This window comes from Thermobia domestica, chromosome 13, assembly GCF_964235325.1.
Source record: "Thermobia domestica chromosome 13, izTheDome1.hap1.1, whole genome shotgun sequence".
Classification (NCBI taxonomy): domain Eukaryota; kingdom Metazoa; phylum Arthropoda; class Insecta; order Zygentoma; family Lepismatidae; genus Thermobia; species Thermobia domestica.
The window spans coordinates 25,072,613-25,089,685 of NC_137466.1; the positions used below are offsets into that span (position 1 = coordinate 25,072,613).

At 37.4% G+C, this 17,073-nt stretch overlaps 3 protein-coding genes across 4 annotated transcripts in view; 2 read left to right on the top strand and 1 right to left on the bottom strand.

Annotated features, from left to right (window-relative positions):
- Window positions 1–17,073, bottom strand: part of LOC145668051 (uncharacterized) — an 80,422-nt gene that overhangs the window by 34,529 nt on the left and 28,820 nt on the right. For both annotated transcript variants that reach the window (XM_081735532.1, XM_081735533.1), the window contains one exon: window positions 161–878. In XM_081735532.1, coding sequence (XP_081591658.1) covers window positions 161–681 — 521 coding nt within the window. In that variant the 5' untranslated portion in view covers window positions 682–878. The remainder of the gene's footprint in view (window positions 1–160; window positions 879–17,073) is intronic.
- Window positions 13,837–14,370, top strand: LOC145667524 (uncharacterized). Its single transcript, XM_081734998.1, has one exon. The coding sequence runs from the start codon at window positions 13,837–13,839 to the stop codon at window positions 14,368–14,370; it is 534 nt and encodes a 177-aa protein (XP_081591124.1).
- On the top strand, window positions 15,665–16,435 carry LOC145667525 (uncharacterized). The gene has a single exon (XM_081734999.1). It carries the CDS (start codon window positions 15,665–15,667, stop codon window positions 16,433–16,435), a length of 771 nt encoding a protein of 256 aa, XP_081591125.1.

A 17,073-nucleotide genomic window follows, 5' to 3' on the forward strand; every position in this document is an offset into this window, starting at 1 on the left:
CACCTTTTTATTTGGCCATTCCTGTACTTTTATAGTACGCAATTCAACTAAAATTTTCAGTATTGCAACAACTACAGATAACCAAAATTTTTGTGAATAAAGAAGAAAACCTACTACACTGAATATGTTGAATACTAGTGAAAACTATCCAACTACATACCCTGTATCTAATTCCTCCTCAATTATACCATTTTCCTCTGCGTCATAGCTGCTTGACAGTTGAACTATTTCCTTACCGGCCTCAGCGTCACTATTTCGTTTTTGATCAACATCTGTCGACTGCACCTGAGTCACTGAGCCATCAATGTCATTCGAGTTCTCTGAATTTTCTAAGCCACCAATACAACCTGTTACGACGACAGCCTCTTCGCCATCTTCATCGCCTTCGATAGATATATTAAACACAACTTCTTCCACAAAACTGGAATCACTTTCATATCCTTGTTCCTCATTCTGTTTTGCAGTGTCCATATTATTCATGATTGGCATAGTTCCCAGAAACTTTATAGGATTAAATTCGGTCTTTATGTTGTGATCCACGTCCCCATTGTTACGTGGATGTTCTATTGGCTCAATAATATACAAAACACCATCTTCTACACATTCTACATCAATAGGTTCCTGTTTAATTATAATACCAGAATCGAATGGAACGGCCACTGCTTGATCCTTGGATTCCATTTTTAGTATTGGAACAACAAAATAATACTTTTACTTCTTCCCTTCAGTTTTTATTGTATATAAATAGAAACTCAAGCTTGCTTAGCATTATTAACAAGACCTATAAAACAGATGATAATCTGGAGCAAAGTCGAAAGGCAAAACAACTGTTTGCTTTCTCTGAATTAGAGGATATTATTTGTTATACATGTTCTAACCTGTAAGATAAGATTTAAAAAAAATTAGAAGGGGCAACAAAATTATTCTCTGTACAGCACACACATTTCTATACAAATAACACACAAAATTATCAGATTATCATATTTATAAAACTTACCATTATTTTATCACGCGCTGTTATCAGTTTCATAATTATATTATTATAGTTTTCATCAAACACTATATTAAGTTTCTTCGGCACAAGTAGGTATACATTTAAAAATAAAAGTCCAATTGTATGAGGAAATAATCAGACACTCTCACATGTGTGTGTGTAAAGTCAGTTGAGTAAAGAAGATTTAAAATTGAAATTATAACAGCCTTTTTTTAATGTACATGCATATAATGTTCACTTAGAAAATTGGTGTGATCTTATTTGGAGATTTAAGTTTTTCTTTCATTTCTTTTTATTTACAATTTTAATTATCTCTCTCTAGTGCTACTGCTGCAGATTTATCAAACTTTACCCGTAGATGATACAAATAACAAAGAAAAAAAAGCCCTTTTTTCCTTATGATATGCGTTCTCAAATAGTTGTCAAATTCAAAGAACTACGCATGGAACCAACAAAGATTAAAACGTTGCCCTGCGGAAATAAATATATAATATATAATGGTATATCTCAAACGGAAAATTTTACATAAACGGTAGATCGATTTAAAGTTCAAGGTGCCGTTTAGCACGAAGAAACGTGAGACATGGCACGAAATTTCAGTTCTGACTCTCCGTAGTCGCTAGATCTGCGAGGTTTTCTTCTTCTTCTTCTTCTTTTTTTTTTTTCAAAATAAAGGCAAAATTCCTATTACGAAGCTGAAATATTTCGCGCCGTGCCTACAAATTAAAGTGAGATTTACGCTACATAAGTTTGCATCGGAAATAGACCATGGATTCCCGCACCGAAGGAACGTGAGCAATGAGGAAGCTAATCTCTTTTGACATATGAGTATTGTTTAACATAATTAGTTACTTATTATCTGCAGATTACAAAACACATAATGGAGATCAGCAGTAAACCGCAAAGGCAAAGAATTTCATGGATTAAGAGGACGACAGATATTATCGCTAAAATACATTCACTGATGTGACAATGTGCCACACGTTGTAAGAGAACAGAAGAAAGAACGATTGATGGGCACAAATAATTCTTGACTGTATACCACAGGATAAGAAAAAAATGAAATGAAATCTTTAAATTTTACGTCCCACGATTATGCCGGTTAGGCTAAAGGAGACGGTGATGATGAGAGATGAGTGAAATGGTGGAATGAAGAAAGTGGGAGAACCCCGAGAAAACCCACGAGCACGGTATTTGTCCACCACAAAGTCCACACGGCGCGAGCTGGGATCGAACCAGAGACCCCAAGCACCGGAGGTGAATGCTCTACCACTGAGCCACCGCGCCCCACCACAGGATAAGAGGGAACCTAGGGAACATCCCCATCCACGGTGGTATGACCGATTTCGAAAAGGACTGTACAGCAACGTAAAAAATTGAACGCAATAGACGATTACGGAAAGAAGTTGGAGCAGTGGATTCGTAACAGACTTTACATATAGGTACCGTTTGCTTAATATAATACTAGATCAGAAGCCAAATTTCGTTTCAAAATGAACATTCCAAAATGGCCATTTCTAGGTTTCCAACCGCAATGTTCAGAGCTCTTTCTTTCAACGTTCTGAACTACGTCTCAATGTGCACAGAACACTGAATGTTGTCCATTCTATTAACTTTCATATGGTTTTGGTCTGAACTCACTATCTTTAAAACCTAAAAAGTTACAACGTTCCGAGCAAAATACGCACACGCGCCTATACAAAATGGCCGCTACAAACAAACCTGCGCGGTTAAAAAATAAATGAATACCAGTTAACTCCTTGAATGTGGTACAATCTTAGGTAAAAAATTAAAAAAATAAATAAATTTTGTTAGCAAGTTTTGACCTGGAAATTGGTCAATTTCATTTGGATTGCCCCATACTCTTTGTAAAGTGAATATATCAAAAGTAAACTACATTAAAACGGAAAAGATAAATACAAAAGTATAATGAAATTAGATTTCATCCGAAAAACAGTGAAACAGAAAATACCATTTGACACTTAAAGAGGTAATGAAGTACCAGATGTGGACACAATAGTGTATAACAGATAAAATGTTTAGAGAAGTAGGTGAGGAAGGTGTTGAAACATTTCTAATATTGTGTAATAAGATCTGAACAAAGGATAGATTTTTACCGTAGAAGCTAAGTAGACTTAAAAGAAAAAACAAGCAGTATTCAAACAGAAGCAGTTATCTGAAAATAGATATCAACGAAGAATAATGATACAATCTTTCATATACGTTTTCTAAAATTATTATTATTATTATTATTATTGTTTCTTTTCTCATTCTGATAATAAAATAAGACACAAAATAAAGCCTACAAAAACAGCTTGTCAGGCGGGATTGAAGATCTGAGTAGCTTCCCAATGATGTTTTCAAGCACAGAGTAAATTCAAAATTCACTTGCTCGTAAAAATCCATCCCAGCAGTGAGAAAATGCTGAGACGATGGATGTCAACCATATTATATTGGCAAAATCTATAGGAGGCAATCACTATGGAATATTTCTACACTAAGCATCCCCAGGTACACAAGGATAATCTAGGTCATATAGAGATGGGAAACAACCACACCAAGCACTAAGAAAAATCTTAGAACGAAGCTCTCTTGAGGTGGAGTTTGGAGTTTTGATGAAGCAGTGCAGAACGAAGAACTGAGATCGAATCTTGGATGTAAAGACCGGAACCCCGTTCAAGGGATGAAAGTACATTGCCACGCGAACAGTGAACTTACCTTCGACTTGTGACCCGAGTCTAAAAGGCATTAATGCACCAATGGCCCTGCTACCGCAAAAGCACTGCCAAACCACACTTCTCACAAGTACAGAAGAAAATTACTAAGAGTTTCTTTACAGACATTTCTTGTAATGCACATTGTATTGACAGTAACAGTGAAAACTTGTGCAACAGTGAAGCACAGACAAATGCAACCAAAGCATAGTGAATACTGCCTTTCTATTAAGCTGTCGAGGTATAGAACGGGTTTCTCACTATGACTCATACGCCTATTATGAGCGAATATACGTATGAGATTTCACAAGCAAACGAGAGGAATTTTCTAATTCAGTTAATTAATTTTCTAATGCTTTAATTTCAAATGATGAGTTACAAATTTCAATAGGAACTATTTTTACACACTGCTTAGACAGTTTTTAGACAGGTCTTAGACAGTTTTTTTTAAAACTCAACCATGTGTTTGCTTTTATTTAATTCTCTTAATTATATCCCAAATCTAGTGTTTGTATACCAAAACTATAGAACGTTTTTTTCTCCTTATTGATACGAGAACACAATCGTTAGAGAAAGAGAAGTAGAATTTAGACAAATACAATCCTAACGACAATATTTATTCCCATCCATAGGAAAGCCTCAGTAAGATACTAACTATCGGACAACTGCTCTGATTTCCTTTGCCTGCAAAACACGCCTTCAGATTTTGAACCACACATTCACTCAATGATATCTAAGGAACAAGCAGGCTTCACCTTCCCCTAGGAAAGAAAGGGGAAGCGAGAAGAGATACTCAACATGAGACAACAGAGTTCCCACAGATTTTTGTTAACTTTTAGGTATAGTACTTTAGATACTATACTTAAACTAAAGGTAGGACAGTAACTTCCTATAAAAGACGTCGGCCTATGAAACATTCATGACTATATATATATATATATATATATATATATATAGATAGATAGATAGATAGATACCGGTGTACGGGATACGGAATTATGCGTGAACATACCTATGGTACGGTCTAACTTACAAGATTGTCATTAAATCCTGATAAAATTTATATGTATCCTGAGAGAAAATACACTCTTCGAAACTGAAAAGAATAATCAAAATCAGTACTTCCGTGTTGAAGTTATACGCAAGCATGCACACCGTGAAGTCGATTTATTAGCCTACGATATTAACACTATCAACCGTTAGGAGTTTCAAGGTCTAGCAACAATGACTACCATATCAGATACTAATGAAATTTATATGAAACCACCGCGAGAATGTAATTTTTCAAACAACACTAAATCAACAAAATTAATGCACCTATGTGGAAATTATGTGTGATCATAAACACACACAATTATGGTACAGATAAACACTGTCAGCCATTGAGAAGTTTCAGGGTCTAGCTCAAAAGATTACAGTTAGCTTCTCAAGATTTACGTGGAACAACCAAAATAGTACTCTTTAAAACCAATAAATAAATAAATAAATAAACAAGCACACAAAAATAAACAAACAAACAATAAATAAAATTGGTTCACCTGTGTCGAAGAATTATACCTGAGCATACGCGCAACACACATATATAAGCAGGTCGAATTGAGAACCTCGTCCTTTTTTTGAAGTCATTTAAAAAGATGTATGTATCTCAATTCAGACAGTCAGAGACGCCACATTCTGTCTAGATTAAGGGATTCACGATGCTGTAGCTCAACTGATTTCAGAATTAAGAACCTAACCACAAACCATGGCACAACACACCTCGATATAACTTAATTCATCATTACTTCAAAGTTGCCTTCATTACCGAAAACGGCTATATATAGGGAATACCGTTAGGGAATATATACTTTGTTTCCCTAACATTAAAGAACTTTACAATAAGTTACCTGACTTTTCGTGATAAAAATCAAATTCCCTGATTTTCCAGGTCTGTGGCAATCCTGGACAAATAACAGAAACGGCTATATACAGTTAGGGAATATATACTTTGTTTCCCTAACATTAAAGAACTTTCTAATAAGTTACCTGACTTTTCGTGATAAAAATCAAATTCCCTGATTTTCCAGGTGTGTGGCAATCCTGGACAAATAACAGAGATAGTTAAGAGAATTTTGTATTCCCGCAATTATCTGCTTTTTTGATTACTTAACGAAATTGATGTCTCACATCATCTAATATCGTTGATACCAGCAGTATATAATTAAAACGCTCCGGCTATAAAGACAGGAGGAGAACAGTCAGTTTGTTTCAATTTACCTCGAGGTGTAAAGCAGGCTGTATCTTGCTCCCACAGCTTTATATTGACAATGAGTATATCATAATTAAGATATCCAATGGTATGACTGAAGGTATCTCAATTGATGAAGGGAAAATCAATAATTTGTGCTTGTAGATGACCCTATCCCGATAATTAGCTGTAAAGAAGAGTTATCACATATGACAGAGGGTTCATAGCGTGAGTAAAGAATATAGGCTGCAAATTAACCAAAGTCAGTGTAAATTCACGGTAACTGATACATCAACACAGGGTGAAAATATAAGGTGTTTGAGTAAATTAGATGTAGCTGATGATCTCGTGTATATTAAGTCAACCATCAGTCATACTGGAGACTATGAGAGAAATAAAGAAAACAATTGCTCTGGGAGTGTTGCCTTGAAGTCGAATAAAATACAGAAGACTCCAACAATAACCTATACTACAAAGATTCGTATAATGAAACCCCTTGTCTTCTCTGTCTTGCCCTACGCATTAGAGACATAGACCATCAAGGTTAGTAATAGAAAAAAGATTCTTTCGAGATGTAATGCTGGCGTAGAATGTTTCGAGTACCACAGGCGACCAAACGATCAAATGAATATATACTCAACAAACTAAAATACCTAAACATCTTTCTCATCGCATACGGTAGTTTTTTGGGTACATTGTGAGGCAACTTGGAAAAAATCTAGAGGAGGCCATCGTCGAGGCAAAGGATCACGAGGAAGAAAAGCAGCTGTTATACTGGGTAGTCGAAGACAATTACTAGCCTACCATTGCAGAATGACTGAGGAAAACCAATGACCGTATAGGATCGAGACACTTCATTAAAACTATAATTAAGACGCAAAGAGGTGGTCTCGACGCTCAATCATGAGCAATGATTGATGTTGATGGAAAAACATCAGGATTTGAGCTCTTGACTTTTTCTTTTATCGATTCTAAATAACGTTTACAAAAAGAAAGGGGATGGTGTTACTACATTATATTATTATGCTAATGTTGTTAATAAATTACTGTATGTATTAATAACGATAATAACCAGTAATAAAACGCACTACAATATTTTCGGAAGTTATCTCCACCTTCAGCTTTGAGAAAAGAATTACTGGTAGATTGATGAAATTGTGGCCTCTTTTACAGAAATCCACTGGTGACATCCTCTCACCTAAACAAATGAAAAAAAGTCCATATGGACATAGGGCGAAAACCGCATTATTTTGAAATTACACGATGCTGAAAACCAGAAAGGTGTAACCTTGAGGCTGCCTAGCTCGAAAACTATAAAACATATTAAAGGCGGTTCAAGAAATATCACAGGAACTAGTGGCGTCTTCCATTTCAACTCAGGCAAAAAAAAAAAAAAAAAAAAAAGTACCATCATCATATTAGATATTGTTGAAACTTTTTTTTTTACATAGCACCTAGACGTTTTTAAAGGACCCATATTTTTTTTTTTTTTTTTTGTATTGTCGAAAAAAAAAAATCACGCCAAGTAATGAGCCATCAAAGACGTGAAGTACAATTTATGAATTGTAGAAAAATAGAAAATGGTCAACTTCGGAGTCTCACCATTCAGCTGTGGACACAGGTAGAGTTACAATTCTTGTTGTGGTATGTACATAGGAATATAAATAAACTATATTTCATTATATTTGGTCTAGGAATTAATTCGTGCGGTTGGTACGCACACATTGAAGCTGTAGTACAAACACAAAATACATAAATACCTTAAGAAAAATATTGTCCATCGCTAGCCACCACTTTCGCCCATCTGTCAGGCAATGTACGGATTCCGTGGCGAAAGAAGTCCTCATCCTTGGAAGCGATCCAGTCAGAGACCCATGTTTCGATATCTTCTGAAGAAGTAAACCGCTGTCCAATCAAATCGTTGTTCATGCAATCGAACAAGTAGTAGTCCGAAGGAGCAACGTCTGGTGAATACGGCGGGTGGGGTAAAACTTCCCATCCGACATTTTCTAAATAGGTTTTGACCGGTTTTGCGACATGTGGGCGAGCGTTATCATGTTGAACAATAAGTTTATCATGTCTGTTCTCCCATTCTGGTCGCGTTCTGGCCAGAGCTTGCTTCAAACGCATTAATTGTCGTCGATAACGTTCTCCATTCATAGTTTCACCCGGTTGCAGCAGCTCATAGTACACCACACCTTTCATATCCCACCATATGCACAGCATAACCTTTGCACAGTGAATATCTCGTTTTGGTTGTGATGGACCTGGTTCACCTGGTTTCACCCAGGCCTTTTTTCGTTTAGGGTTCTCGTAATGGATCCACTTCTCATCACCCGTAATAATTCGATGCAGAAACCCCTTTCTGCTCTGTCGTTGAAGCAGCAATTCGCAAATGGTTTTTCGTCTTTCAACGTCTCTGTCTTTCAATTCATGTGGAACCCAATGTGACATCTTTTGAATCATTCCCATGGCTTTCAAGCGTTTAGAGACTGTTGTTTGATCAACGCCTAATGCTGCTGCAAGTTGTTCCTGCGTTTGACACGAATCCTGCTCGAGCAATGCTGTCAATTCTTCGTCTTGAAATTTTTTTGGCTGTCCAGCTCGCTCTTGGTCTGCCAAGCCGAAATCACCACTTCTAAACCGTGCAAACCACTTCTGACACGTTCGCTCAGCTAGAGCATGGTCACCATACACTTCCACCAAAATACGATGACTTTCAGTCGCACTTTTCTGCATGTTAAAGTAATGCAGCAGGACACCCCGCAAAAACACTTTATAAGGCACAAATTGCGCCATGTTCACTTAACTACAAACTGGTGTTGTTGACGCTTTAATCCACTGCCCTATACTAGGAACGATACGCGATGACAGGGGTTTGCAACACATGTGTGGATACACGGAACTGTGGGACGCTCCGTTCGTTGCGCCATCTCTTGTCCACCCGCACGAATTAATTCCTAGACCAAATACTTTGGTTTCCACATGCGTATCTTTTTCTACATAAATTAACATATGAAGGTAAGTTTATTTAAAAAGTCGAAGTTTGCGAACATTTTTCGAGCACTTTCGGTTCGAATTTTAATATTCTGTTTTGACGGTTGGTAAGACCTAGCTATCCGCTTTCCGAAAAAAACAATTGTATGACTTCTGTATGCAACCGTCCTGTCGAAGGAAAAAAAAAAAGTCAAATTTTCAAAAGTCGCTATTTTTGAGCGCCATTTTCTCGAAAACACCATTTTTTAAAATTCTGAAATTTTGTCGGATGGATACACGGATAAGCACACCAAATAGCATTCTTGACAAATGCTTCATGAATTAACTACAGCCTTTTGAAGTTAACGAAGCTCTTTAATTTTGATGTCGTAGTTGGCAACAGTGGAAACAACAAAAGTGCCACAATTTGATGAGGTTTGTGGTTGACATTCATTAAATAAAGAACAAACCTTTTTCCTGACAGCCTTTTATCATTTTGATCAAAAAGGTTCTCTGAAATAGTAAACTGAGCGTCCTCCCACTCCTCCACCGTTTTCTTGAACCGAAGTAATCTGAGGTGGAAATTATGATTACGAAACACACAAATTTTAAGTTTAATTACTTAAAATGTTCTTATGAGACAAAATTTCAGTTTTTTTTTTCTTTCTTCACACTGATGCAATCATTTGTTTGCTTAGTGTCTATTTCGCTAATACGATGTAACCATGCAGATGCACCGACAGATGTTGGTGCACTCACAAGTAGTAGCACATTGTCGATAACCACAAAACACTTATTTTCATTTCTCTTATGCTCTTCTGGAAACCACTACCCTGTTGATGGTCCATGTGGAAGCATGAACAGCACTTCAACTTCACGTAATTTACGATGTATTGGTAATATTTCTGCCACTCATCACTGGTTATCATACAGGAGTTGGACAAAAAAATCTAAAACGTTTGCAAAAGTGTGAAAATCATACCTAGTAGGTGTGGGGCCTCCTTTTGCGTCCAAAACAAATTGGATCCAACGTGGAATGGACATATATAGCTCCTGAATCGTGGTGTGTGGAATTTTGTACCATTGTTCCTCCAAAACATGCTCCAGTTCCTTAAGGGATGCTGGTGGAGGGTAATGCGACCGAACACGACTTTCTAACTTAGACCACAATGGCTCAATGATGTTCACATCTGGTGATTGTGGGACCTAGGGGAAGTGTGATAGCTTCTGGTCATGCTCCTCAAACCATGATTTCACCGTTCTGCAGCGAGACAGGGTGACAAATCATCTTGGTAGATGCCATCACCATCACGGGTAGAACCTGGTCCCCCAAAATGGTCTCATATGCCTTAGCATTCATCATTCCATGCAGGGCTATGATGGGACCTGCAGAATATCACGATATCACTGCCCATACTGTAATAGAACCACCCCTATGCTTTACAGTTTAGAGCAGTCTGTATCATAGGCCTGCGACGGTGTTCTCCATACGTAAACACGACCGGTTGTTGGAAACAAGGTGAAGGTCGATTCATCGGACCACATTACATGTTTCCACTGCTCATGAGTCCACGCCTTGTGGTCCTTGCACCACTGGATACGACTCTTCGCATTTACTGCTGTGACCAGGGTTTGATGATAGCGGCCCTGCCATGAATTTTCATTTTATGAAGTTCCCGTCGCACTGTTTTCGATGAAACTGGATTCTGTAGGCCGGAATTGAGTTCAGACGTAATTTTCATTGCAGTGGTCCTCTCTTTAGCTGCTACAATCCGTTTTAATGCCCTCCGGTCCCTATCTGACAGGATTGTCTTTCGACCACTATTGTGCTTTGCAGACGTCGTTTGCCCATGAATTGTGTATGCCCTCGTGACATTGGGCACAGTGCCTTTCGATACCCCCACAATGTTCGCCACTGTTGCCACTGAAGCTCCAACCAGACGGGAACGAACGATCATGTCTCTTTGGAAGTCTGTCAGGTCACCCATTTTACCGCACCACTTTCACACCACGACACTCACAGGTGAACAGGTTACTGCTGACGGAAAAGGAAGGTCCACATGACACATTGAAAACAAAAAACGATCGACAACCGCAACACGTGTTGTACAGTGGAGGGCCAAACTTACGTGTCCTGTATGAAGTGTTTTTAGATTTTTTTTGTTCATTGCCTGTATATGCATGTATCAATAGTTCCTTTCTGCAGACTCCTTAAATCTACACTTTGCATTGCCGAAGCTAGATTTTGAGGAAAGCATGAAGTTAGTTCATGGTGACCCGTTACTGCTATAAAAATTTCATTTTCAGAAAGCCAAAAGGTTATTTGATAGAATACATGTCGCCGGTCGCCCATTTTTTCCTTACTTTTCGATTTCAGTACCTAGCAACAAAACGAGAAAAATGACCAGTTTGTACTTGCTCCATACCCACTAACTTTTCTGCGGTCTTAATATTGTATGCCTGTTTTTGCCGAACGTTATGTCAAGTTCCGTTCCATAACAGAATTTGTATCTTGAAATTTTACACAATACTTTTCGTCAGATATTAATTCTCTTTGGACTTTATTGACGTAGTCATGAGTTCAATTCTTACAGTTAAACCACCAATGTACGATACAAAAACAGAAGTTTTTTTTTTTTTTTTTTTTTTTTTTTTTTTTTTTTTTTAACGAGATCATTGTTCTCTCATATGACATGCATAACAGTTTCCTTTTCATCAGGATCAATAATTAAAGACACTAGACTTACTTCTTCCACTCCAACACATTCACCACATTTGTGAAGACAGCTGTCATTTTCTACAGAGCATACTACTAATGAAAATAGGTCACACCTTTGATTTGTTGCGACACAGTAGCAGCTCACTTAAAATTCGCACATATACACCTACCTCCCTCACAGCTTGCGAACTAACACACTTTGGTCGAATACTATAAAATTTCGAGTGAGCCATTTTTATGCTGGGATTGTTCTGTTTAACAGACCGTACATTTCTTTGATGAAACGCGTAAAAAAAAAAAAAAGTTTCGATTTTTTAACTTTTTGTTTATTTTCGATAACTGTAATGACATCGCACTTATTGGAACTTTGTCTGGACTCTGGAGGATTCCAAATCCTCACTAAGGTATAATTCAGCACTGTTAGTAGATCATCAGAATTTATTGGATGGCCGTTGTACGAATCTGCGGATCCATACACGCCTTTCTCAAGTACGATTGTTCGGGCTTTGTCGATCATGTGTTTTGTGATTGACAAGAGTTCCAATCTTTTTATTTTGTTGTCGAGTTGCATATAAGCGTGGCAAGACGAACTTGGTCTTATATGACAACTTTGATTGAAGAGCAGAGTTTAAATCACGCACGTATTTCATATTCCTTTTTTACATAATTTGAAGTTTCTTCCACTGGAATATTTATGTTTTATATACTGGAAATGTTTGCCTTGGTTTGCTTCGAAAATTGCAATTGCGATTTGCCGTCGTCTGCTTGGACGTGGTGGTGGCCCTCGTACAAGCAATCACTTCATTGATGTATCAAGTTTATCCGTAGGCTGCAGTGAAAATGCAAGGAAGGCTCTCTGCTTAAAAAAGGGAGGGGCACATTTCAGAAATTAAGACAGTGTCTTTAATAATAAAAGAAAAGCTGAAAGGTACTTAGAGAAACGTTTTCATATCTTTATTTAATGCATGTGAACCACAAACATAATCAAATTGTTGCACTTTTATTGTTTCCAGTGTTGCAAACTGTGACGACTCAAAACTCGATAGTCACAAAACACTTACTTTCACTATGTTCTGGAAACCTGCACCTTGTTGAGGGTCCATTAGAAAGCATAAACAACACTTCAATTTAAAGTAATTCATGATTTATTCATATTTCCCACCACAACTTATCATACATGCATATAACCAAAGTTTGTTTTTGCAGACTTCTTAAATCTACACTTTGAATTGCAGAAACTCGATTTTGGATTTTGTTCATGATGACCCGTTACTGCCATAAAAATTTCGCCATTTTCCGAAAGCCAAAAGTGACTTCGTTGAATACGAGTTACAGGTCGCACACTCCAATTCTTTCTTTTTCTTTTTTTTTTTTTTTTTTCAAAACTTGTCGAATTCAGTTCTTGGCAACAAAACATCATATCCGGAGTTTGTACTTGCACTATACTCGCGAATTCTTCTGCAGTTTTAATACTGTGTATCTGGTTTTGCCTACGGTTATGCCGTCTTGCCACATTCTTTACACACACACATACACACCCTCCACACACCGTCGCAGAGACCCTTGCCATGGTTGGTTTCAATGAAAATTTACTACTTTATCGGCCCTGTCTGCATCTCGGACATCTGAAGCGATTTTTAAAGTGGGATGCAGCACCATCAGAAATCACTGACACGCTTTGCGAAATGGTAGGCACTTATTCTCATGTATTCGAACATTTTTCTATAACCTATATTTTCGCTTTTCTTCGAGTATTTCTAGAATCTTGTCATTAGCTATGAGCATATGAGCCGAATCGTGTGTTTTGTCGTCGCTCATTCACTTGTTTCATAATAATATACCACTGCCGTTGTTTAATCCTAACTTGTTTATTTAAATTGTTTAGTTTTGTTCAAAGATGTTTGTTCAATGTAACTTGTTAGCTATAGAAGAAGAAGCAAGGTGTAGGTGCTTGTTGAAACTGTGTATAGCAGCAGTGTGTGAGTGTGCGCGTAGTGTTCAATGTGCATTTTAACTCGGGAATTGTAAAAAATATTAATATTATTAAACCGAACTATTACAGAACGAACCAGCATTTGTGTTATACAGTCCATCATAGAGATTTGGTCCTCCGGGCCGGATGTTAATACGTGATTGTGTGTGTTTTATGTGACCTACGTCCTAAGACTCGTGTGTTAACAAGAAAGAAAAAACTGTGTGGGCGACAATGGAAGCTTACAATTCCCGAAAGCGTTTTTTAAAAGGTAAGGTCACTCGTGCTGAAAATTGCATAAACAATATCACAGAACAGGAAGATATTAGTGTAGTTCAAGTCTACAAAAACAAAGTGAGTGAACTGTCATGTGAAACAAACGAGCTTTTGTTGCTAGCCAGTAACTTGTGTGCCGAAGAAGAAATTTATTTGGTGCAAGAAGAGCTTGCTGCTATTGAAGACAGACTTACAAAGCTTAACGTGAAATTAGTGGAAGTGCAGGGTAAATTATCTCACGCTTCTTCTAGTGATGTGAATAATCAAAAAAACGCAACAGAAATTCGACTTCAAAAATTGCAGTTGCCATGCTTTAGCGGGAACTTAAATGATTGGCTTTCGTTTCGTGATTTGTTTATCGCAGCAGTGTATAATAATGAAAAATTGACGGGTGCACAAAAACTTCAGTACTTAAAAGCTAGTCTGCAAGGTGAAGCAGCAACACTTATTCAATCTATACAAATAACTGACGATAACTATAAAGAAGCTTGAAACCTGTTAAATTTAAGGTATCAAAATAAACGAGAATTAAGTCACGTCTATCTTGCGGCGGTTTGTAAGTCAAGGCCAAGTGCAGCAAGAATCAGCTGGCACGTTACGTCGGTTGTTGGATACAAGTGTTGAGTGTGTGCGATCGTTATCAGTGTTGGATATAAAAGTAAACGAATGGGATCCTTTGCTTATATTTCATATAACAGAGAAGCTAGACAGTGAAACAAAAAGGCAGTGGGAACTTTCATTGTCAGATAGTGAACTACCAACATTCGACCGATTGGTGAAATTCATTGATCATAGGTGTCGTGCGTTGGCAAGTAGTACTTCCAATGCAAAATCAACCCCACCTAGTGAGCCAAACAAGAGTAATAAAAACTCAACAATAGCGCATCATGCTTCAGCTCAATTTTCGTGTTGCCAGTGCAAAAGCAAAAATCATCCTTTGCATAAATGTGATGACTTTCTTTCGCTGTCAAGTTGACGAACGTCATTCTTTAGTGAAAAACAAAGCATTGTGCTTTAATTTCTTACAATCTAATCATAAACTGTCCAGTTGCAAATCAGCATCGTGTCATGAGTGTGGCAAACGTCATCATACTTTACTTCATTTTTCAAGTAAACAGAACCCAGGTGTTTCAGTGGGGACTCATTTTTCAAGTGAAACTAATGTGCAACATGCAGTGTTATTACAAACTGCAGTAGTGATGGTGAAGGATTCATATGGTAATTTACAACCTGTGAGAGCCTTGTTAGATTCAGCCAGTGAGAGAAGCTTTGTATCAGAAAACTGCACACAACGACTCGATTTACACAAACAGCCGGTTTATGTACATGTTTCGGGACTGAGTTCCAGTAATGTTGCTCGGGCAAAAGGTGTTGTTAATATTGTGTTTACATCAAGTTATGATGTTAAATCAGAATTTTCTGTAGAAGCATTAGTATTGCCAAAGGTAACAGGTATATTACCAAAACGGTATATTCATAAAAGCAAGAAGCGGTGGCATGTTAACACGTTAACATTAGCAGATCCGAATTTTAATGTTCTTGACAGAATTGATCTGTTATTGGGTGCCGATATTTACTCTCAATTGCTATTGGTGGTGTGTGTAGTGGTGTTAATGGTTCTCCCGTAGCAGTGAATACCAAATTAGGATGGGTGTTGTTTGGTTCTATTGGCAACGATCAAGTGCGACGTAAAGAATTCACAGCGTCAACATATCATATCCAGTGCAACAGTGAAAGAATTTTGCAACAGTTTTGGTAATTGGAAGATATTCCTATACAAAATATAATGTCGTCAGAAGAAAAACAGTGTGAAATTTATTTCGAGAAGACCTATCAAAGAGATGAGACAGGTAGGTTTCATGTTCAATTACCGTTTCGTGACAACAGACTTGGTGAGTCACGTAAAGTGGCAATTAAACGCCTTAAGCAAGTAGAAATTCGGTTGAAGAAGAAGCTTAAAATGCGTCAATTATATGTAGATTTTATGCATGAGTATGAGGTACTTGGGCATATGGAGATTATTCCAGAAAGTAAAATACTGAAACCAAACAATGAAGTGTGTTATTTACCACATCATGCAGTGCTAAAAGACTGCAATTCTACGACAAAACTGAGAGTAGTTTTTGATGGTAGTTGTAAAACTTCATCTAATGTGTCATTGAATGATAAGTTACTTGTCGGACCTAGGTTGCAGTGTGACTTAATTCCATTACTTGTGCGTTTTAGACAACATAATGTGGCATTGACTGCTGATATTGAGAAAATGTATAGACAGGTGCGAATCCAACCAGAACATAGAGACTTCCAGCGAATTGTGTGGCGTGAGAAACCTAAACTTCCGATCAAAGATTACAGACTTGTGACGGTAACTTGTGGTACAGCTTCAGCACCGTATTTAACAGCGAAGAGTTTGCAACAATTAGCGAAATATGAAGAAGAATCATTTCCTATTGCAGCGGCTGTAGTAATGCAAGACTTCTTTGTTGATGACTTAATCAGTGGTGCCAACTCAGTTACGAGAATAACTCAGCGTATTATTGCAGAAAGGAGGTTTTGAACTGAGAAAATGGGCATCCAACAGTCCCAACGTTTTGGACTCCGTACCCTCTCATTTGAAACAAGCGACGAGTAGTTTAGACTTTGATAGTAGTAATTCAGGGAAAACGTTAGGAATTCAGTGGTATCCATCAAATGATGTATTTTCGTATAATGTGAATCTTCTGTCAGTTAAGTCAGTTGTAACTAAGCGTAACATTTCATCAAAAAGTGCAAAGGTGTTCGATCCATTAGCTTTGATTTCTCCAACTACTATTATTGCGACAATATTATTACAAGAAATTTGGAAACTAAATTTAGAATGGGACAGTCCAGTTCCTGAATGGATTTTGAAAAAATGGAGGAATTACTACTCAGAGCTTTCTTTATTGAAAAACATCAAAATTAACAGGTGTATCAGTATCACTCAAGCTACGAGAAGAGAGTTAATAGGATTTTGTGATTCTTCCGAAAAGGCCTATTAAGGAGTGGTGTATATGAGGTCTTTATCTCAAGACGGCCAAGTGAGTGTGAACATTGTTATGGGAAAAACGAAGGTTGCTCCAATCAAACAAGTGTCTTTGCCACGATTAGAGCTCTGTGGTGCATTGCTATTAGCTAAAATTATGAATCTCATGTTAAATTACGTTTGGAAGTGCA

What these genes read in the sequence shown, in the direction of transcription:
- LOC145667525 (XM_081734999.1), top strand. Translation starts at nt 15,665, where the DNA reads ATGTCGTCAGAAGAAAAACAGTGTGAAATTTATTTCGAGAAGACCTAT.
- LOC145667524 (XM_081734998.1), top strand. Translation starts at nt 13,837, where the DNA reads ATGGAAGCTTACAATTCCCGAAAGCGTTTTTTAAAAGGTAAGGTCACT.